We start from the raw sequence: 22,528 nt of genomic DNA, 5'->3' as shown, positions 1-22,528 counted from the left end.
CTTCATTGTGCTGGCTGCAAAGAAATAGTAAAATGCCATCTTGTGGCTAAAAAGTAGTATGACACTTTCCATAGAAAACCCTGAACCCTGAAATACTCCATCCTCAGTGCTGACCAGGTAATAGAAAAAGGAAATAATATAAAAGAGTGGACTAGATGGGGCCCAAGATCTGCAAGTTACACCTCTGAATGCAACAAAATAGAAAAAAAAATTATTGTTTTACAATTTTTTTTATATAAAGTTTGATTTTTTTTTTTTACTAATACAAATAAGCAGCTCTGAACAGATCAGGTGGTTTATTGGACATATCTGACAAACACAGCAACAAAACAGCAACCGATCAATGACGCTGTGGAGGCCGATATGACAACTACCACCACGCTCCCAGCGAGACTGACCAACAATCCGAGACCACCTCCAACAATGATCTGAGCCAGCTGCACCATGCAGGTAAGGGCCGCACAGTCTATTCCTTTTCCTCTGTGAACTTTTCCATCCAGCAATGCCTCACTCTGCAAGATAAAAAAAAAAAATAAATAAATTACAGTACCATTTAGAATGGGATTACTGGCTGCAGTGGTGACCCACGTTAAAAAAAAAAAATCAAAATGATAAAATCTCTTTATTAAATTCCATCCTTTCACAATAAAAGTAAAAATACACCATAATACCAACTTACACAGTATATCGACTAATTCTTTAAGTTTCCTGGCTGACGCCCTCTGCTCCTCTTATTTGCCTTCATTCGCCATGACCTAGTCTCCCCTATTTTCACCACCCCTCCCTCATTCCATTTTTTGGCAGTGTGGCTGCCTTCAACAACCATACCATCAATGGGACTCTCCTCCACCTTCCCCAGTGAGGATGTATCACCAACTCCTTGAGTGGTAGAGGACAAAGGTCGATCTGTTATACACCATACAAACGAATACTGTATTCACTTTTGCTGGCCACTCATATTCCAACAATAGAGGGATAGAGGGAGACGGGAAAGTGGAGGACCAAAGAAAAAGAGGATGAGGTTTAAAAAAAAAAAAAAAAAAAGTTTATATTGCTGGACAGCCCTTGAAGAGACCATTTCCACACTATGTAGTGAAAATAAGCACCTATAGCTTTTCAGGATGAAGCCTTATGCTGTATATGTATATATTTGACACGTCAAGTTTTCTAATACTTTGTCATAAAGATTAAAACAATAAAAATAAAACCACCAATCGCCTCCTTGTACAATATTCTATATCTGAATTTACTGATTATAAAAAAATTACATGTACATCATTTTGACGCCTTGGCAGTAACAGCCTGGCACTACCTGCCACATTCTAGGATACTAACCCTCTAATAGGCTAAATTACTGCTTCTATATCAACCATCATGTTAATGACTTGTTCAAAGATTATCTAGGTCCTAAAAGGGATCGTCTAGGAACCTAACCAAATGCCACCCCCTTCAGGGGCTTGGGAACACCTTTTTGACACTTTGCACTACAGAATAAAAGCAATTTGCTACATTCAGGAAATCATATAAGACATATATATGATAGGTACCATGTGTCTCCTTGCCCTAACAGCATGTTACAGCTGACAGATTCCCTTTAAGAACGTTTCCCTTGTTGAATGGATGAATTTTCACTGTGAAACCATTTCTCATTTTCCACAACATCAATAAAACCTTTACACGCTTAAAATTACATTCACGGTTAGGATTTAATTTAATTCCTGGTGTTTCAATTCCAATTAAAATAGAAGGGGGAGAAAAAAAAAATAAAGCATAAAATGTACAGTATATATTTTCTATCCCATCAGCTTTCAGGAGCCAGATGCCTAATCATAGAATAATAGCGGGAGAATAGATAAATAATTCCGGCTGAGCAAGTTCAGTAATGCCATTCATTTTGCAGTCTGTGACAAAAATTCATTTTCCGATCACTTTTAACAGGCACAATGTTCGCAATACACAAAAAACGGCCACGTCATACAGACATTGTGGATGGAAATATATGCAGCTTAAATTAAAACCCCATTTGCCAGAAATGTGTAAATGGAATATATAATAAGAGGTTTTGATGCCGAGCGGCTGCAAATGAGGTCGGCTCCATGTAAATCATGTCGTAACACAAGGAGGTGCAAGGTTGCACCAAGAGCCCAGCACCTGAAGATGACCACAGGCTCCTCTGCTACACAACTATTAAAATTGTGCATGGTAGATAATAACCATGTAGAACATTTATGTTTTAGTTACACCACTACCGCACTATTGGGCAACCCTGCACAGTCTCTGCACCACTCCAAAACCACTTGTCTCACTCCTGCCATCACACATATTACCATTGTGGAGGTAGACTTACCACTGTGCTGCTCCCATGCACCCTAAAAATTGTATCCAGCAATCATACCTCACTGTAGCAAAACTTCAGAAGTTCCTAGACCAGTACTGATCAGTCCAAGTCTCTCCCTTAGGTTCACAAAAGTGGGAGATGTAGTATTGTGTTTTCCCCACTAGGTGTCACTACTGTCTCTACTTAACTTATTGCACAGCTGAAGGAATGGAAGGGTTACATTTTTTTGTGCCACATGTTATGTTATGTTATGTGCTACATGTTATGTGCTGTTATGTGCTGTCTCAGGTGCTAGTTCTCCTCTGTCCTATCTTGTTTTCTCTATCTCTCACACACACTCAGCCCCACCACCCGAAGGAGGGTTACCACAACCCCTGTAGGAGAAGTTAGTTCTTGGTGGGAGGAAGAGTTCAGTTATAGTGTGGTATTCAGTGTAGGAGGAAGCAGAAACTATCTAGTCTCTGCAGAAGTTAAGCCAGGGCCTGTGTTTGGCCAGGGCCTCTGACAGGGACACAGAAACAGACTTTCTTTATGATAGTAACTAAGACAACTATGCAGTGCTAAGCTCCACAAAGGGAAGAGAGGCCAAATAGGAAACACCTTGCCCACACCAGCAACCTCTCTAAAGCATTCAAGGCGATTACCTAAAGCAAGAGGAACTGACCCCATTAGGACAAAGCTACCGTGAAAAGGTCTATGTATCCTACTGCACAGTGGAGGATGACTGGGAAACCTCGGAAGTCTGCTACACCCAGGTAACCGATGGCTAGGGCTTGTATTACCCACTTAGGATGGGTATCCCGCAACTAGGGGCATAAGGCTGTTCAGAGCCAGTATAGGCATCCGTGAGTATGAGTATTCTCTTTTCTGGCAACTCCTCTCCTCTTTACCACAAAGCACCTACTACCACAAGCACTGGTCCTACCTCAACTGTAACCACCTACGTACCTGTAAAGATTTGCACTGTTGCCTTGAGTTACTCTTCAGTAAGGTATTATATATTCTTTACTAAAACGCACAGGACTCTGGTCTCCTTCTTTAGCCCTGTACCTACACATCTCAGAAAACTTGGGCTATTATCTCTTTCTGTGTGTGTGGCGGTACCAACAGTCTGGGGTGGGTCTGACTACACTCAAGGCCACCGTGACAAGTGCGCAACTGACCCTAAGTTCCCCTGAGGCACCAAACCATCTAACCGGCAACCGTACGGACCAGCACGCCACATAAGTACAGAGGGAAGTTCTTTTGCCTAATAAGATATATTACAGAGTTTCTTATATTCACTTACCATTCACATACCAGGGTCGTCTTAACAGCATTATAGGCCTCTAGGCAGGGCTTTGAACCCCTCAAACCACACCCGTCCCCTGTTAGAGTCAGAATTTTACAGTCAATTCAGAGTGCACAGGGGCCGCTATGAGTCATAGGCGCGTGAGCAGCCACCTATCCTGCTCAATGGGAAAGATGCTCTGACTTGTACTATTGATATTTCTGCAAAGTTGTTGTTTTAAATGACAGGGACACTTTAAACCCCTCCCTCCCCAGCCACTTTTGTTTTTTACGCTTTAATTTTTTCCTCCTAGAGTTTCAAAAAACTGTAACGCTTGCATTCTTTCACCTAATAACCCCTTTAAGCCCTTATTATTCGCTCCACCAATTGTACCAATTGGGATAGGTTAACATAAGTTGGAATATTCCTTTAAGACATATGGAGAAGCCTCTATGTGAGAATAAGTGTCATTATATATAGCAGCTTACTATAGAAGGCTAATGTGTCTATGCATTATGGTGACAGCCCATTTATTTCGATATACACTGCCTCACTTATCCTGCAGAGTCACAGCAGGACGCCCAGGGATCAAAGGACACAAGACATTCTATAGACCGGATATATCCGATATTATCAGTGCACCTTAACCCCAACCTAAGCTTTTAGTGGTCTGTAGGAGTAAAACTGAAACTCCCATTATGGCCCGGACACCCGCAGGGCATTTGATAGAAAATTTTTTGGATAAATCATCCAATATCGATATGTTTTATTAGACCCCGGTGGCCAGGAGTTATAGCGATTTATCTTCACAGAAACATTCCTACACTCGTATGTGTTGCACAGTGACGCTGGAAATAATGGCAAAACTTACTGTGTTGAATCTAAGGTAATAGGTGCCAACACCGCATGGGAGCTCTGGCAATAAGGAAGCTTTATACGCCGGACGTGAAAATGAACCCATTTCCCCTGATGGAACAGCAAGCTACCTGGCAGCAACGCTGGGCAGACAACCTTACATCGATCACCTGTAGCACAGAGGCAGAATATCACAGTAATAGTCGTGAAACTGATGGAAGCAAGTGGAGTTTGTAAAAGGTCACGGCAAACAGTGCAGAACACGTGGACACTTCTTACAAGGGATAACATCTGTATAACAGGTTACTGGTATGGCTGGTTACTTATATATAACAATTCCCTAAAGTCTGTATCATCTGTGGAGCATGTAGGCACAGATTGTCGGGCCCTTAGACTCCATCAATTAGACTACACCTATGCCAATATATGCCTTTATGTTGATTTTCGCCTCTTACAAATTCAAAGTAGAGCATTGTAGCTCCCTTGCCCTAAAATCTAGATTAATCTGCAGCCAGGAACAGACTATAAACAGAGAACAGGTCACAGGACAGACTGAGATTTCTCCTCTTTTTAAATCTATTCCTGGCTTTGGCTTCAAACATCAGTCAGATAAATATCTCTGTGTAAAAACACCATTAGATGTCATCTTCAACAACTTTCCTCTTATGTCCTTTCCACTGTGTCCTCTTCTCTGCAGTTTTCCTCACGTCCCTGTCTTTCCCTGTGTCTTCTTTGTCCACAGCCTTCTCCTTGTTCTTGTGGGTGTCCTTCTCTGCAGTCTTCCTTTTTGATACTTCCTAGCTATTCTCCTCGATAGACTTCCCCATATCGATACTTGGGACGTGTTCTTCCCTGCAGCCGTCCCTGTGGGGCTCCCTGGCTGTTCCCCTCTGCAACTATACCCTCGTCCCTCTATGGCTTTCTACCCTTCCTTTTCTTTCTTCCTGAGTGTCCTTTTCCCATCTTCCCTTGATGGTCTCTTGTTTCTCTGGGTATTGTCTCTCTCCACAGGCTTATCCTCATTTATCCATGTTGCCCTTCTCCACTGGCTTAACCTCATCCATGCCTAGTGGTTGTCCTCCTCCACAGGCTTATCCTTATCCATCCCTGGTTGTCGTTGTCCTCCACAGGCTTATGCTTATTTATCCCTGGATGTCCTCCTTCCCCACAGATTTATCATCATCCATCCCTGAATGTCCTCCCACTCCACAGGCTCATCCTCATATATCCCTGGTAGTCCTTCATCTGCGTAGGTATCCTCATCAATGTCAGGTAGCCCTACTTCTCTACAGACTTATCCTCATCCATCCCTGGGTGTCCTCCCTCTCCACAGGCTTATCCTCATCCAACCCTGGTAGCCCCCTCTTCTCCATAGGCTTATCCTCACCCATCCCTGGTAGCCCTCCTTCTCCACAGGCTTATCCTCACCCATCCCTGGTAGCCCTCCTTCTCCGCTGGCTTATCCTCAACCATCCCTGTTTCTCCTTCTCGGCAGGATTTCCTGTGTTGCTCCCTGGCTGTCCATCACTGAAGCCCTTACCCTTGTCATCTATACAAACCGGTTGAGTCTTTGAGTCTGAGTACTAACTAGTTGATAAATTCCCGTGATCACAGCAGCAGAGAGACTAAGGCTGCATTCACACGTTCAGTGTTTTTCCCGGTCCGTGATTGTGGTCCGGCAGCTACCTCCGTGATCCGTGCAAAACAGTCCGTTTTTCATCCGTTTTGCGTCCGTTTTGTATCCGTCTCCGTTTTTTTCATGGTTCTGTGTTAAAGCATTTTAAATTACATTGATTACATCACATCCGTGTTTTTCAAGGATGAACACGGATGTCACATCCGTGTACATCCGTAAAAAACACGGATCTCATTGATTTCTATGGGGAATCCTTTCCGTGCATCCGTTCCGAGTAATGACATGTCCTATATTTTAACGGAACGGATCGCGGATCCGTGAAATCACGGAACATCTGAATAGCCCAATAGAAAGCAATGGGCTGTAAAATTGTCCGTGAGCACGGACAACTTCCCGGAACGTGTGAATGCAGCCTAAACAATGTGTAGTATAGAATTAATAAACGTACTGTAAAGTTTTTACCTTTCACTGATACAGCATTATAAGCATCATGATGTATGGAAGCCAGATTCCAGCAGTCCACCCCCCAAACCACCAACTCCAAATAAACTGAGAGTCCACACACCATTTTTGAAGAGATTAAGCCAGTACTTTATTGATCTATGTCGTGAAGACAAATCACTGTGTTCAGTACATACATAAGCAATGTTTCTAGCAGATGACCTTCATCCGACTGCCAAAGACAGTAAAGATAAATGAACATGTTGGTCAATGCCTTGATGAAGACATGCAGAGTTGTATCTCAGAAGAGATCAGAGGAACCAAGGAGGAACCCGTAGGAGGGTCAGCACAAGTCGATGTCCAGGAGACCAGCAAAATCACAGTAGGAGCATCAGAGAGAGATGTGACTCAATTGTTCTGTTTAATAGCGCAACGCGTTTCGGTCTTATCAAGATAAAGGTCTCGGATTCAATAGACAGACTGAAACGCGTTGCGCTATTAAACAGAACAATTGAGTCAATTCTCTCTCTGATGCTCTTACTGTGATTTTGCTGGTCTCCTGGACATCGACCTGCGCTGACCCGCCTACGGGTTCCTCCTTGGTTCCTGTGATCTCCCCTGAGATACATTTCTGCATGTTTCTACCCACCTTCGGTGGCTGCAACCCGAGGGATACCTGCGGTGCCTGTCTGAGTGACATCATATACCTACAGTAGAGTTGTGCTTATCATTTGCACAACTCCACAAGGTGAGTGCGTCCATCTTCCACTAGAATAGACACACTAGCCCACCACGTTATTGCACCAGGAGGCGCCCCTCTCTCCTTTTGTTTCCTTGATGAAGACATAAAATACAATGTTGAACAGTAGAATAATCTGAAAGACACACTGGGGAGTAATAAGACAGGACAGGGCTGGCTGCTGGTAACTAATCGTATGATCAGGAAAGTATATCCAAAGGAGCAGACAAGAGAAGGTGTATGGGAGTGCATGGGGTTTGGTGGAAACATCTACCATCATCCAGTCTTCCCAGTGGGCCTTTGTCCTATATGATCCCCCTGGAGCATAGGTGTAGACATAGTCTCTCCTAAATCACTGTATCTACACCTCACGCATGGACATTACTGTCCAGGCATGATGGGAATTTTAGTTTTGCAACAGCTGGAAGGCAAAAGGTTCCCCATCCCCAAAGTGGTTGCCCTGCTACACCTACCTTTGGATGTTTGTTCCTGATCACACAATTAGTCACTAGCCGCCAGCCCTGTCTGCCCTAATGCTACTGTTTGACATTGAGTTTCATGTATTTATTAAGGCATTGACCAACATCTACATAAATCATCACTGTCCTTTACAGCCTGATGAAGGGCATCTGACCAAAACGTTGCTAATGTATGTAATCAACATAGTGATTTATCTTCCCGACATAGATCAATAAAGTATTGCCGCTGCCATAATCTATTCAGAAATGGCGTATAGACTCTAAAATGCCAATCAAATCAGATTCCCAGGAGACCAAAAGATTAAGTGTTTAACGCAACAAAGACCAATTCCCTAGAATCCATTGGAAAAACAATGATTAAAAAGAATCCATGTATTGAGTAACTTCAGTTCACGTAGAAGAACTTAATGATTAATCCAAGAAGCGGAGATGAAAAGTCCAACGAAAATGGTCTATTTTCCGTTCATAAGTCGGGTGCTGGGAAAAGCTGGAACCAGTCCTGGGAAACGTCTCCCAGTTTCCCAGGACTGGATCCAGCTTTTCCCAGCACCCAGAGTGGAGCGGCAGGAAGCGGCACAGAGATCATAGGCAGCGGGCATATAAACCGACTGACGAGCACACAAAGAAATTCGCTTGGTTTGTAATGTAGATTCGCTCATCTCTAGTAACAACCATCAGCCCTGAGGCTCCATCAATAAATCCTTCTATAGCACCAGCGGTTATCAAAGGATTGTCTGTCCATATGTACTACAACTCCCAGCATATCTTAAGGCAGGGGTAAGGAACCTCCGGACCCTGAGATCTCCTAATGTGGCCCATGGCCCTGTCTGTTTCTGGCAGGCGCTGCCAATCTTTGCCCACTCTTCCTTGCAAAAGTACTACAAATCTATGAGATTGTGAGGGCATCTCTGATGTACAACGCCCTCGTCCGATCAACCCATAGATTTTAAAATGGATTAAAGCCTGGGCCATTCCAAAAACTTTATCATCTTGTGGTGCAGCCATCCTTTTGTTGGACTGGACTAAAGTCCCAGTTATCGCTGAATCATCACTGAAGCCTAATCCTGCCTCAACCATACATCACTGTGGGTATGGTTTTCTGGTGATGCACATTGTTGTCTTTGCACCAAATAAACTTTTTGGGATTATGGGCAAAAAGTTTAAAATTGAATTTACCATCATGTACATTGTTTTAAGATTTTTACATCAATAGACTGATGCTGCCGCAGGGATACCGATGCCGCTGCCTTTTTTTAACCACCGCCCAGTCTATTCATGGGCACCGGCTTGGCCTGAAGCACTGGAGGCTGGCCCGTCCACCCCCAGTGTGACAAAACCCTCTCCCCTCTGTGATGTGGCTCCATTAGAATCAATGGAGTCGCGTCACAGGGGGAGGGGTTTTCGTCACACTGGGGCAGGCGGACCTGTCTTCAGTGCTTCAGGCCAGGCCGTTGTCCATAAATAGACCACCGCCATGTGTGGGACCATGGCATCGGCATCCTTGCTCGTACATTCGCTTTAACCTTGCCTTTATCAGAGCATAACACATATTCCCAGTGTTTTCTGGCAGATTTTGTGTATATCTGGGTATAACATAGCCAGGCTTGGATGTTTTTCCTTTGTAAAAAAAAAAGCTTCTGTTTAGTCACCCTACCCCAGGGCCAAGAAACATGAAACACACAGAAGATTGTTGTCACATGCAGTGCACAACCAGTACTTGCCAGGAATCCCTGCAGCTCCTGTAATATTGGTGTAGCCTCCTTACAATTTCCTTGTGGTCTAATCAGCTTTTGAGGGTTGTCCAGTTTATGGTAATGCCACCAAATGTTTTCTTCTTCTTGATGACATTACTGTGTTCTTAGGTATATCTAATGCCTGACTAATATGCACTGTACACCCAAAGATCCAAGCAGATCATACTCCAAAATCCATGAAGCCTCCTGCCATAATATTAAATTGTATGGAAATAGATTCCTATATATTGCTGAACCTCAAACAACTGAAGTGATTTTTTTTTTTTCAAATTTTCTACCAGTTGAATCATTTACCATAAAATGAGCAATTGAAAAGATCCATCTTCGTATCAGTTCAATCCCTTGACATTCAGCCATACTGTATATAGGAATTGCCATACTTTCTAAGCTGACCCCATTATTGAGGGAAATAGCAATGAGAAAATCTATTTTGTTTGGGAGAAGTAGGAATTTACGTGATACTTTAGTCAAGAGGAGTCAGAAACCTGGTCATGTCAATTTATCCAGAGAGGGAATTTTATGTGTAGACATTGACCGTAATGTAAAGTCTTCCATAATACGATGAACATCTAGATTCAAGGTATAACGTGAGTCAGCTGCCACAGCAAATATACGCTCTATGACCATCAGGTTTAGGAAACATTACTGGGGAGGGGTGCCTACATCTAAGAATAGTATAATGGTATTACCAGTGTATTCAATGGGCTGTCTGTTGGGAAAATACCTTATAGGAAGTGGCAGACTGCTTCCCTAATGCTTACCACCTTTCTTCTCTTCACTTCCTGGTCCCAGCTAATGCCTGCTCAGCCAATCATAGGTGCTGCATTTGGCACTTCCTGTGTGGGGACAGTTCCAGGAAGTGAAGAATAATGGAAAGCTGATAAGCTTAAGAATGGTGGGCACTCAGTTAGTTAAATGTCTAAAATGAAAAGGAAAAAAAACTCCTGCTAGGCAATCCAGATATGGTGAAATATATAACTTCAAAATAGGATGATAAAAACTGGAAGTGGGGGAACGTCTAGGAAACCAGGACAGGCAAGTAGAACTTGTTTATTATGTTTTCCCTACCCACTACACTAAGTTCCCCTTCATATGTCTGTGACCATTTTTAAAGGTCAGAAAACTTTCAGGAGGTTTAAGGAAACAGTCAGTGTTTCCTGACCATAAAAACAGAGGAGAGGAAAAAATAAATAAATAAATAAATAAATAAATAAATAAATAGTCACTCATGCTGCAGGGATGCTCCCAGTTGGCTTCTCCCTTAGTCGGCTCAGAAGTGACGCCACTTGTGCACCATGATACCGGGGGGGCCTTGCGGTCGGTGACAGAATGCTGCCAGTAGCTCTGGACTCTCCCAAACACAAGGCTGCATTAACTGTATGCATAGGCGTAGCTACCATAGAGGCAGGGTAGGCAGCTGCTATGGGGCCCCTGCAGGAGGGGGGCCCGGGGATGCACAAGGAAGATAAGAGCCAATATGTGTCCTTCTGCTTAACCCCTCATATACTGCTGTGTGTAAGTGACCCAAAGTTCATTTACATGCTGCAACCTAAAAATGGGTTAATAAGCAGAAGACAAGGTGACCTGACCTCTGTTCTCCTGAGCCCTGCAGAGGTCAGGGGTTATCAGTGCAAAAGCCATCTCCTTTTCTTCTGCTTTTAACCCTTTCGCTGTGCTGCATCATGTAGGTGAGGTTTATATAAATTACACACTTCAGTACATAAGGGGTTTAGCAGAAGGTAGTCTGCTCCTACACTTATGTATTTAACCATAATGACTCCTAATGGGCTAATGGGCCCGTAGTTAAATGCAGTGGACTGACAGAGCAAGCAGCAATTGGCTCTCTGCTCTGCCACAAGAGACTTTATTCTTTGGCAACATCACTGAGTATATATATATATATATATATATATATATATATATATTACACACACACGCAGTGTGCTTTTGTTGTGTGTGGGGGGGGGGGTACAGTTTTTTTGCTATGGGGCCCCATGAATCCTAGCTACGCCCCTGACTGTATGGGCTCCTGATTAGGAGTGCGTACACTTAAAAGGGTCAGTGACATTTCCCTAGGTGCTGGCACGGGCTAACACATAGTGCACCTGGAATTCCGGACAGTTTCTGTATGCACATTTGGGGCTGTCTGCAATTCCAGGTGCCCCGGTTTCTACAGAGCATCTGTGCTAAAATTCCAAATAATTATAGGACATGTCCTTTAATTTTTGTGCCTATTTTTCGGCATGGACACCCTTCAGGAAAAATCCTGAAGGATGTCCATGCCCAATAGAACCCTAAGGGTCAGGAAATGTATCTGGATCTCCTGATAAGCAATCTTTTTTTCTAGACTATCCCATTAAGCTCTGTTTCAGAGGAGTAAACTGATCCAGATGGTCCAACACCAATGGAACCCAGGAGACTCCATTGACTGTAATGGGTCTTCATAAGGTTTCTATTTGACGTCTATCATTTCTAGGATCCTAACATCCCCCGTATAAAAGGAACCTACAACAGAGACCTTGAACAGCGTTCCTGCCGAAATGTCAAAGTTAATTGTGGTCAAAGTCATTCTTCTCAAACTGTATTATTATATTTTGTGAATACATCACCAGTAGAATTAGATACAAAGTAGTTATTACCTTTTCCATCCCAGCCAGAATTATTTAATTTCCAAAAACATCTTCTATTACATTTCTACATAATTTGCTCACAATATGTGACCACCACAGCCCCAAGACAACCCCCCCCCCAACTCTTCATTCTCCACTGATGTCCAGTACACTGTTTCCAGTATGCATCATGGAGCAGTGTACATAGACACATTTCCAGCCAGGATCAAACCCAATTTTTCTCTCTGCTCTATCTGTAAAACATACTGGGAGCAGTATACACATCATCAGCAATGGGGGGGGGGGGAAGGAGTTCAGCAAACACAATGTACTATGAATACTACAATCAGCGAGAAATGCTACTGGAGTAAAATTGGCAATTTTTTTTTTCTACAAATTCTATGAATTTTTTCTTGTTCTATATATTGGACAAGACCTTTAATATCTTCCATACAAAAGTAAATTGTTGAAGTGAATAAACGTATTCATGGCGGACGCCAAAGGCTTTTTTTTTTCTTTTATACCAACGCTGTTAGCGCTTCCTAAGCCGCTTAGTGAATGTCTATGCAATTTCTACATTACAACAAGAGGAACATTATAAAGGGGGCACAATGGGCAGCTCAGGGTATTGTGAACATGGACCATATCTAAGTGACGCTTTTAATAGAAAAACCTTGGGTGGGGGCTCTTTAATATGAAGCATCGGCCATAGAACAACTGTCAATGCCGCCTGTGTACACATATAATTATCCATGCGGGCCGCTCTCCAACATATTTCAGTCTCTGCCATCCGAACGTTAATAAAGCTGAAGTTTAAGCAAATGTTATTGCTAATCGAGGACATTGCAACCAGAATGGAAATTTTTTCAGTAAAGCGATAATGGGTTGGGATTCCATATTCCATCCACTCTCTTAGTAATTACCTCTCATCTGCATGTTATTGTTGTTGTTAGACGTCTATTATAAACGGCTGCAACCAAATAAAAGCATAAAAGACAACTGCGACAACAAGCGCGCCTGTTTTAGGGTCACGTTAGGGGTGAATCTGCTGTTTGAAAATTCGCCTTTCATTAAGGACCGGGCCAATTGTCACTTTCGCATTTTCGTTTTTTCCTCCTCGCCTCTTTTATTTTTCCACTTACAGGGCCATGTGAGGTCTTGTTTTTTTCAGGAACAGGTATACTTTGTAATGGCATCTTTTAATCTGCCATCAAATGAATGACGGAACCCCCAAAATATCATTTATGGGGTGAATTTGGGTCAAAAAATGTGATTCTGCTAATCTTGGGGGGTTTCCGTGTTTACATAATACACTTTACAGTAAAACTGGCATTTTTTCTTTATTCTATAGGTCAGTCTGAACACAGCGATATGTTTTACGTTTTACTATTTTTATTAGTGGTAAAACATTTTTTTTTGCAAATAGTTATATTTAAAATGGCCGTATTGTGACTCTTATAGCGCTTTTATTTTTCACCTACGGGGTCGTATGGGGCATTATTTTTTGCGCCATGATCTCTAGTTTTTATTAGTAAAAATTGTTTTAGATAAGATGTATTGATCCTTTTTATAAAATTTTTTATACGCACGCCGTTAATCGTGGGGGAATAATTATGTTTTATTTTAATAGATCAGACGATTACGCACACTAAGGTATATTATATGTTAATAAGCTTTATTATTTTCATGTGTTTTATGCATAAAATGGGAGGGGGGGTGATTTTCACTTTTATTGGGGGAGGGGCTTTTTTTTTTTTACACTTTTGTAGTGCCCTTAGGGGACTTTTACATACATACATTAGACTATATACACTGATCACTGCTATGCCATAGCATAGCAGGGATCAGTGCTATCTGTGATCTTCTGATAGAGCTTGCCTGTGGCAGACTCTACCAGAAGACTGAAGATCAGACTGCACGGAGGTAAGGAGTATACTTCCATCAGTCAGGCAGATCGCTCGGGACCACTGCAGACACGCTGCGGGGGCCCCGATTGTTAAGTGACCAGAGATACTATGGTCATTTACACTCAAATGGCAGAATGGTGACGCGATGGCCAGGGTGATCATCAAAATAATTGTGGCCATGTGGGGACAAAAGTAATAATGAATTTAAAAGAAAAAAAAAGTGGCATACGACTGCTTAGCCAATCATAAATCGATTCACAAAAATTAAAAATGAAATAAAATTTTTTGGGAAAATTCAGAATGCACCCAATTCAATTTACTAATCAATAGTACTACAGGGCTGTGTACCTAATTCAATTGGGGCAATACTAATCTGCCCCAAGTTTTCTCCTTGGTGGTTATCCCAACATGTTTTGAAGAGTTAAACACTGCTTCTTCAGGGGGCTGGGACAGTTTATAAATTCCATGTGATTGTCGTTACTTTTGGTTAATTTTTAAAGAGGACCTGTCACCCCATGTGCCGGGGTGAGAGGCTCCTGACAACTCCCCCATCACCCCCCCCCCCCCCCCCCCCCCCGCTAGAGCCCCCACCTGATCGCGTCGGGTCCCGCTTCTTGATCCAGTCTGGTGACAGAGATTTCAGCACCCGAAGCCCGGCGCGCGCGCTCCTGAGATGAGTCCGATGCCCATAGAGAATGAATGGTGAGTCCGACGCTTCTGTTTCTTATGACATGTCGTCAGTCTTTTTTTTTTTTTATAAAACAAGAAGAAGTCAAATTTTTAATGGTTTGCATTTCAGTAAAAATATTTGACTATGCAAATGTTGCTTAAAGGAATAGTTCACAAAAAAAAAAATCCTTTAAATCAACTGACACCAGAAGGTGCCAGAGATTTGTACTTTCCTTTTATTAAAAAAGTCTCAAGTCTTCCAGTACTTATCAGCTTCTCTATGTCCTGCAGGAAGTGATATTCTTTCCAGTCTGGAGAACAGGAGAGGTTTTCTATTATATTTTATTATTACTATTATTTTAGATTATCCATTAGGTGTATGGTATTTCTTACTTCTTTTTTTTCCATGTTCTCAATGAAATTGAGTTTATGACTTTTTTCTCTCCCCATTATTGTGTGTTAGTGCATTTACTATAAGACAGGGATTGGATGAATAGGTGATTTCACATTCAGTTTCCATTGTTGATTAGTACGATATATTCATTTTATGGTTAGGATGCTTTCTATGAATATTACCCAAAGTTCATTCCTCTGGGGTTTATTGAGTCCATCAATAGATCCGGTTCCTTTTTATTCTTAAGAGTTCGCTGTCTAACAATTGTCTCCATGCCCAGGTTTATGTGGCAGGTTTCCCAGCCTTTTTGTAGTCTTTTAGATTAGTATTATATAGCGGTTTGGCTCCCGGGGCAGCCAGGATGGCTTGTTGATTGCTTTGAATCAGCTTCCATTATGTTATAGATTTTATTATTCATATGTTCTCGTACGCGCTCTCTTAATTCTCAGCTGGTTTTGCAGACATAATATAAGCCGCTTGTGTGCTGTACCACATGTATATTACACCTTTTGTGGTGTGCGTGATGTGTTCTTTAATGCAATCAATTTTGTGTGAGGTTTCAGCCACCACCTGGAAGACGTAGTGTGTCAGGCCTTGGATACCCCACAGAGAAAGGCAGCCAAAGAGTAGATTGAAAAACTTGACTATGTAGATACAGCCTCCTGCCATACACTAAAAATATGGTGCAAATAGAGGAAGCTGTCCCTGATGAAGGTGAAGCGGTCCCTGATGAAGGTGAAGTTGTCACATGTAACATGGTGGGCACATACACTAGTATAAAATTTGGTTGTAATTCATCCTGGTGCCACCCCCAATGCGCTCTGGATCATCAGGGAATGCTGCCTTCCACCTTCCAATTCTCCAGGGTGGATCCTCGGTGTCAATCACAGTAGCAGAACAGGGAAGAAGTTGACGAAATGTGTTTGGTGCAAACAACCCTTCTGCAACACCAGCCAAGTCCCCTTATTCTTTATCTGAATGGAAAGAACTCCTGGCACTGGTGTAGAATCAAGTTTAGGATTTTATTCAATGCAACCCATTTTAAGGGTACAATCCCCTCCTCATCAGGCCTGAAATGTGTCACATTGAATAAAATCCTAAACTTGATTCTACACCAGTGCCAGGAGTTCTTTCCATTTAGATAAAGCACAGGGGGACGTGGTTGGTGTTCCAAAACTTCTTCCCTGTACTACAATTATGATCAACTGATATTGTTATATTGTCACAATATAGAGCCTCCAAAATAGTACCACCAATTGGAGGTCCCCCATAGCATCTAGAAATATGACCCCAACAATGGGGGACCACTAGAGATGAGCGAATTTGCCGAAGTTCGGGTTCGTATGAACCTGAACTATTGGCTTCTGATTCCCGCTGTCTGCAGCCTCCATGAACAGGGTGGATACAGCCTTACGGACCACCTTGAAAACTGGGATACAGACATTGGCATAGGCTGTTTACGGAGGCTGCAGACAGCGGGAATCAGAAGCCGATAGTTCAGGTTCATACGAACCCGAACTTCGGCAAATTCGCTTATCTCTAGTGGATTATTTACAGCACACAAGTGTCTATCAAAAAGGAAAAATAAGGAGCAAATCAGTTGTACCACAAAAGGGTGTGATATACATTGTTGTACAGTGCACATGAGGCTCATACAGTATAGGCAAAACCCGTCAAGAATGAAGAGTAAGAATATATGAATAATAAAAACTATACAAAATGGAAGCTAAATCAAAGAGACCAACAAACAATTTCAGCTGTCCCCCAGGGCCAAACCGCTATATATAATTCTAACATCAGAAGGCGTAAAAGCTGGGAAATCTGCCATATAAACCTAGGTGTATGCAGAAGAGACACAGAGAGCTCCCACGTCTAACATAACCATTAATGAATTCCATAAATCCAAGAGGACAGAACGAGACTTAATAGGAATATTACACAGGTCATAAAATAAATAGAATGTATAAATATATAGATATAATTTAAGCAAATAATAATATATGTGATAAATATGATTAAAGTGATACTGTCCCCCCTTTTTGCATTCTGACATCTGTACACAGGTGTAAAGGGTAAATTTAGCATTTTTCATACCTTATTTTATATCATAAAGTGATCAACTGCAGATTGTGTTAAGTGGGTGGGGCCTTGTGGCATTTGCGCCACTTAGCCCCGACTACCGTGCCACCGTTGGCCCTGCCCCCTTGATGCCTGACCTAAAGGGGTGGGGCCTAGACCTTTGGGCCAGCCTACTCCAATGGCAGTCGAGGGGGCGGGGCCGGCCACCTAGCACAATCTGCAGTTGATAAAAGATGACTTTTTACTTGCACAAGCACCATGACGTATGATATAAAATAAGGTGTGAAAACTGGTAGTTACCCTTTACACCTGTGTACAGATGTCAGAATGCAAAAAGTAGGTGACAGTGTCACTTTAACCTCTCAAGGATTGAAACTCTTTTGGCCTTAACCTTTTTTTTTAAATAATTTTTCAGTCTATGTACGGATGTACAAATTGATTTTCGGTTTACACAAACTTTGCACTGATCACTATTAAATGCAAATATGAGAAACCTTGTAGTATATCATATCAGCCAAAAATGCTTCTTTTTCGTGTTGTTCAAGCAACTCCCCTAGATGGTTGGAGGTCTTTTGCTCAAGCACATCCTCTCTCAAACCTCAGGAAGGAAACACCATTTGATCTAAAAAGTATAGGCTATGCTAACTCGGCTTGAGGAGGTAAGGAGCAGCCCAGATTCTCCTTCCCTAGATTAGGCCTCATACCACTGGGTTACATTTGCAGCTAAAGCCCCTGCAATGTGTTGGAAATACATAATTGTGGTGTCCCACCACGGGTGTCGCTATTGGTTAAACCCTTTGAAAAAGCATGTACTTTTTGTTTAAAGGTGGTGATGAAGTTAGTGATAAAGTTTCGCCACTAGCTGTCGCCGTTATAGATGTGTGTATTAAGATGCTGCATGGCTGAAGTATGTAAAGGGTTATTATTTGTTTGTATGTCACATGGATCTGTGAACCTATAAGAATCTGTTGTTCTTCTCTCCTATCATCACTATCTTTACTTCTTTTATTGCATTCTTCCCCCACTCACAGCGCACTTTAGATACAATGAGGTAGGAAGTCACATGGGTAGAGGAGGTGCATAGGTCTTTCGTGTTGGACATTGTAGAGGAAGGACGCAAGCTAGACAGCTCTTTACAGTGGTCCTCTCTGGGCTCTGGCCCTCTGCCAGTTCCCCTACCCTGTCCAGTCTTAGCCAGAACCCCGTATGGGTAGAAAGCAAGACACAGCTAACAGTTTCTACTTAGTGACACTACACAACACTATGAAGTGTTAAACCTTCACAGGAGAGGACAAGTCAGAGACAACTTCAACTCACGCCGTGGACTAGGAGTGTCACAGAGCAGAACAGTAACCACAGACAGCAGTAAGCTAGGAACTGATCCGGATAGAGCAAAGTTGCTAAGACCTATGAACTCTTTCTCGTAGTGCGGTTGTCAGCAGGGAACCCTCAGCATTCCGCTCATCCTAGGTAACAAGGTCTAGGGCCATGTGTCACCCTCATAGGAGGGTTCGGCCGACACTGGTGGGCATTAGGTCGTGTGAAGACGTAAAGGTCAATACACGGGCACAAGTATTCTCTTCTTCTAAGTATTCTTCTACCTTATCCTCCAACCTCCGGCAGAGCACAGTACTACTTGGGTTGAGACTCTCACGACATCCTCCTCTCTGCTACTCTGCTTCTTTGTATCGCTCTACACGGTACTCAATCAGCACGACTATACCCTTTACTATATTCCTATCACAAATCTGTATTATCAAGTATTCGTCTACAAGAATTATTGAGCGTATTCTCAAGTGCTTTCTCAAGAGACATATACTGTCAAAGTGAAGCTGTATAACTTGCAGCAAACAAGTACTTCTCAAGTAAAACCAAGCTTATTTGTGCTAAAGAGACTCTGTGATTCTTCAAGCCACACCAACACAGTGCACACTACAACCTTGGGACACTTTCCCTTTCTGTGGGTGTCAGTTCCGATAATCCGGGAGGGTCACTACACCACTCTGGCCATCCGTGACTATACTAACCCAAGGGACAGAGTAGCATCTTGGAAGGACTCTGGCCACAGGGGAAAAGGGTGCAACCAGCCTTATAAAATAAAAGCAGGCGTGCCATCACACCTGTGTGCCCAACCGGCACTGGGGTCACAAAGTAACATCCTAAGGTCCGGCTGTATCTCGGCCAACCACCACCGGAGTGGCGTCACACTTCACCACCTGGCAAGTGACCAGCCAATCCTACAACACAACATCGCAGGGGGCCACCACATATTGTCTACTAATAAAGGGAAAAATGGCACAGATTTTGTCTGCTTTACTGAGCCCCAAAGGAATTCTTCAAACACCTTTAGTGGGGTCATCTAGTTGCCAGACCAGCCGAAGGAATATAGGAAAATCTATGGGATCCTTTGAGCCCGTCTGACCGTAACCGACTGCAAAACTGCAAGACCCGGCCATCCTGCCCTTTCTGTCCCCTGGTGGCAGTTCTACACAATGATTGCACAAGGCTAATTCAACACTGTCCATGTGGTAGGATAAACTAGAACAACCTGACCCTGCTCACCTTAGCCCGGTCTCCCACATATGGACTGCCATATAAACTATACACCACATAGAAGCTTGAGAACCTGTAATGTGGGCGGTTCATGTATCCATGGAGATACGGAGAGATGTGGAAGGTCTCCTGTAATCTAGCGGCTGATTGGAGCTGTATTATGTTATACAACGCCTGACTACGACTACAATCCTGCTGGGGACATTAGCTACATTGTAATTGCAAATCTAGTTTATAGTATATCAGTAAAAGTTTTTTTCCTATCCCGTTTCCTGTATATCAGCTGAAGGGTTAATAGTCTACCTTCCACCAACAGACACTTCATTCTGTGAATGCACAGACATATAGGGGGGCATTTATTAAGTCCGGCGTTTTTTACGCCGGACTTAAAAATGCCCCCGCAGCTCCGGCGCTACGGAGATTTATGTAGAGGCGGACTGCCTCTACATAAATCCGGTGCGCACCGCCGAAAACCTACGCCAGCTGAGGACTGGAGTAGGTTTTCGGCGTATATTTGGGCGGAACGGATGGTAAATCACGCGGACTATGAGTCCGCGCCCTCCGTTCCGCCCACTACACGCCCCCTTTCCGCCCCCTGGCGTACTCGGCAGAAAGTGCCGATTTGCAAATATTTTATTCGCAAATCGGCCATTTGCGTATAAAAAAATACGCAAATCGGCACTTTCCGCCGAAAATCATCCGTTCGCAGGATGATACATGTGGCCCATACAGTGCAAAATATCTATCCATATACTGAAAATACAATGGGCACCTTTTTGTATAACTTTCCACTAAGCTCACGTATTCATTGCATTTCTTCGATAACCGCTGACATGTGACCTGTGCCATCTGGAGACATAATAACTGGATGGAGGATTAGATGATTTTTACCACTCTAAATGCTAATCTTGGCAATGACCGTCCTGTTTAAAGGGAAATTAAAGGCAGGAGCGCTCTCATATATGTAGAGATTCACTGATGGAGTGGGGTCTGCCCGGTTTTTATAGAACCATCTCTCACACAGAGAATCAATACAGATGGGACAACAGCGTAATAAATAATACAAAAGGACGCTCAGTTAATATTCAGAGTAATTCCTTTAAGCCTCTATTCACTTGTATGCAATGGGTATTCTGACAGTGTTTTTGGCAAACATAGCCATAGGCCTCCACCGATGGGGTATCAAGGTGGCATGCATCTATATTAAATAGCCCGCTCAGCCAATCTCTGGCCACGGCACTGTCCTGTCTCAGTTAGTGATTAGCTGAGCAGGCTGGAGGTGGCTACGATCAGCAGGGGACACTGGAGACCCACAGGAGGACCGCACACAGACAGTGCGTACACTTTTTTGTTTATTATGTGTATTAAATTGTTTGGCCGCCATCTTTATGAAAATTACAAAATGTTTGGTGCTGAATCTGAACTTTTTGTAACGTTTATAACGGTCTTCTGTTTGTGAGATGCGGTTTACTCTTCTCTACTGCAAATACAAAAACTTGAATATTTTGTTTTGGTAGAGTTTACTTGGTTCCATATATAAAGGGTTATCCAAGATTAGCAAAACGTGTCCGCTTTCTTCCAGAGACAGCACCACTCTTGTCCTCAGGTTGGGATTTGCAGGACATTTAGCATTTTTCTTTAATTTAGAAATTAGCTGTGTTTTTTCTAATCCATGACAACCTCAATCTGGCTGATTCAATCCAATGAGACTTGAAATGGTGAGGGCGGCTTCAGTTTATTTTTCTGGGACCCTGTGTAAACAGTACAGGACGTTGAAAACCCTCCTCAACAGGGTCCTCTACATAGAAAGTAATTTACAGTCTCTTTCTGACTGGTGTAGGTAAGGACTAGGACTTGCTTTATCCATATTAGCTATCTGTCTATTTTCCCTTCAATCTTAATTTTTACTTTATTTTGGGATGACATGTTGGGGGCTTTAGAACCAATTACCCATTTTCCATAGAGTTTTGATCTTAAGATACAATATTTTCCACAATGGTCGTGCTGGAACCAAATAATATTGTAACTGGAGGGACCATTGAATATGTCAGAAGTTGTGATTGGTGGTGGTTTGGGTGCTAAGACCCCAACTACCCCCTATCACTAGAGCAAAGGGACAGGAGTGATCAGCTGAGCTCTTTGTTCTCTTGTTTCTGCTTGGATCTCTTCGAAAAGTTCAGCACACAAAGCGCGGACACCATGGCAGTCTCTATGTATTGCTAGGAGTCCTTATCTATATCCCGCATTCAGCTTTCTCCAGCAGACTCCATATAGAATAAATGGACCAGCACCATCTAACAAGAGCCCCCCTTTAAGGGTTATTCGGCACAACCAAGCCGCTAACATTGTTTTCATTTCTTCACAGTGACTTACCTCTTCTTCTCGGTGGTATTCGGAGATGAGATTGAAGGGCACGGTATACAGAGTACTTGACATCACCCCAAACAGGGAACACAGAGCCAGTGTGGAGTAAACATTGGGGAACAATCCTATGAAGCCTGTTCCCAATCCAAATAGGAGGTATCCGACAAAATAAAGACCCTTTAATCCAATGTATGGCAGGAGCGCCTTCTGGAGGTCTGCAAAAAAGTTATCAAATTATCAAAGTTATCAAAATTGCACGGGAGTGCAGATGTCTATTATATATTTTATTAGAGGGGTTCTGGCCACCATGGGCATTAACCTCTATTTATAGTACTGGGGATAAGTGTCCCATTACAGGAGAACAACCCTGGGACCACCCTGCAATCTCAAGAACAGCAAGAACTGTCCTGAATACAATGGCAGTGTATATTCTCGGCCATC

At 42.8% G+C, this 22,528-nt stretch overlaps 1 protein-coding gene across 3 annotated transcripts in view; it reads right to left on the bottom strand.

Moving 5' to 3' along the window:
• Positions 1 to 279: 279 nt before the first annotated feature.
• The window catches only part of SLC45A2 (solute carrier family 45 member 2), a 67,913-nt gene continuing 45,664 nt past the window's right edge, over positions 280 to 22,528 (bottom strand). For all 3 annotated transcript variants that reach the window (XM_069964786.1, XM_069964787.1, XM_069964788.1), the window contains 2 exons: positions 22,097 to 22,302; positions 280 to 512 (listed from right to left, as the gene is read on the bottom strand). In XM_069964786.1, coding sequence (XP_069820887.1) covers positions 297 to 512; positions 22,097 to 22,302 — 422 coding nt within the window. In that variant the 3' untranslated portion in view covers positions 280 to 296. The remainder of the gene's footprint in view (positions 513 to 22,096; positions 22,303 to 22,528) is intronic.

This window comes from Dendropsophus ebraccatus, chromosome 3 (assembly GCF_027789765.1).
Source record: "Dendropsophus ebraccatus isolate aDenEbr1 chromosome 3, aDenEbr1.pat, whole genome shotgun sequence".
Taxonomy (NCBI): domain Eukaryota; kingdom Metazoa; phylum Chordata; class Amphibia; order Anura; family Hylidae; genus Dendropsophus; species Dendropsophus ebraccatus.
The sequence above is the reverse complement of the archived record's forward strand: the minus strand, read 5'-3'. Positions and strand labels throughout refer to the sequence as shown.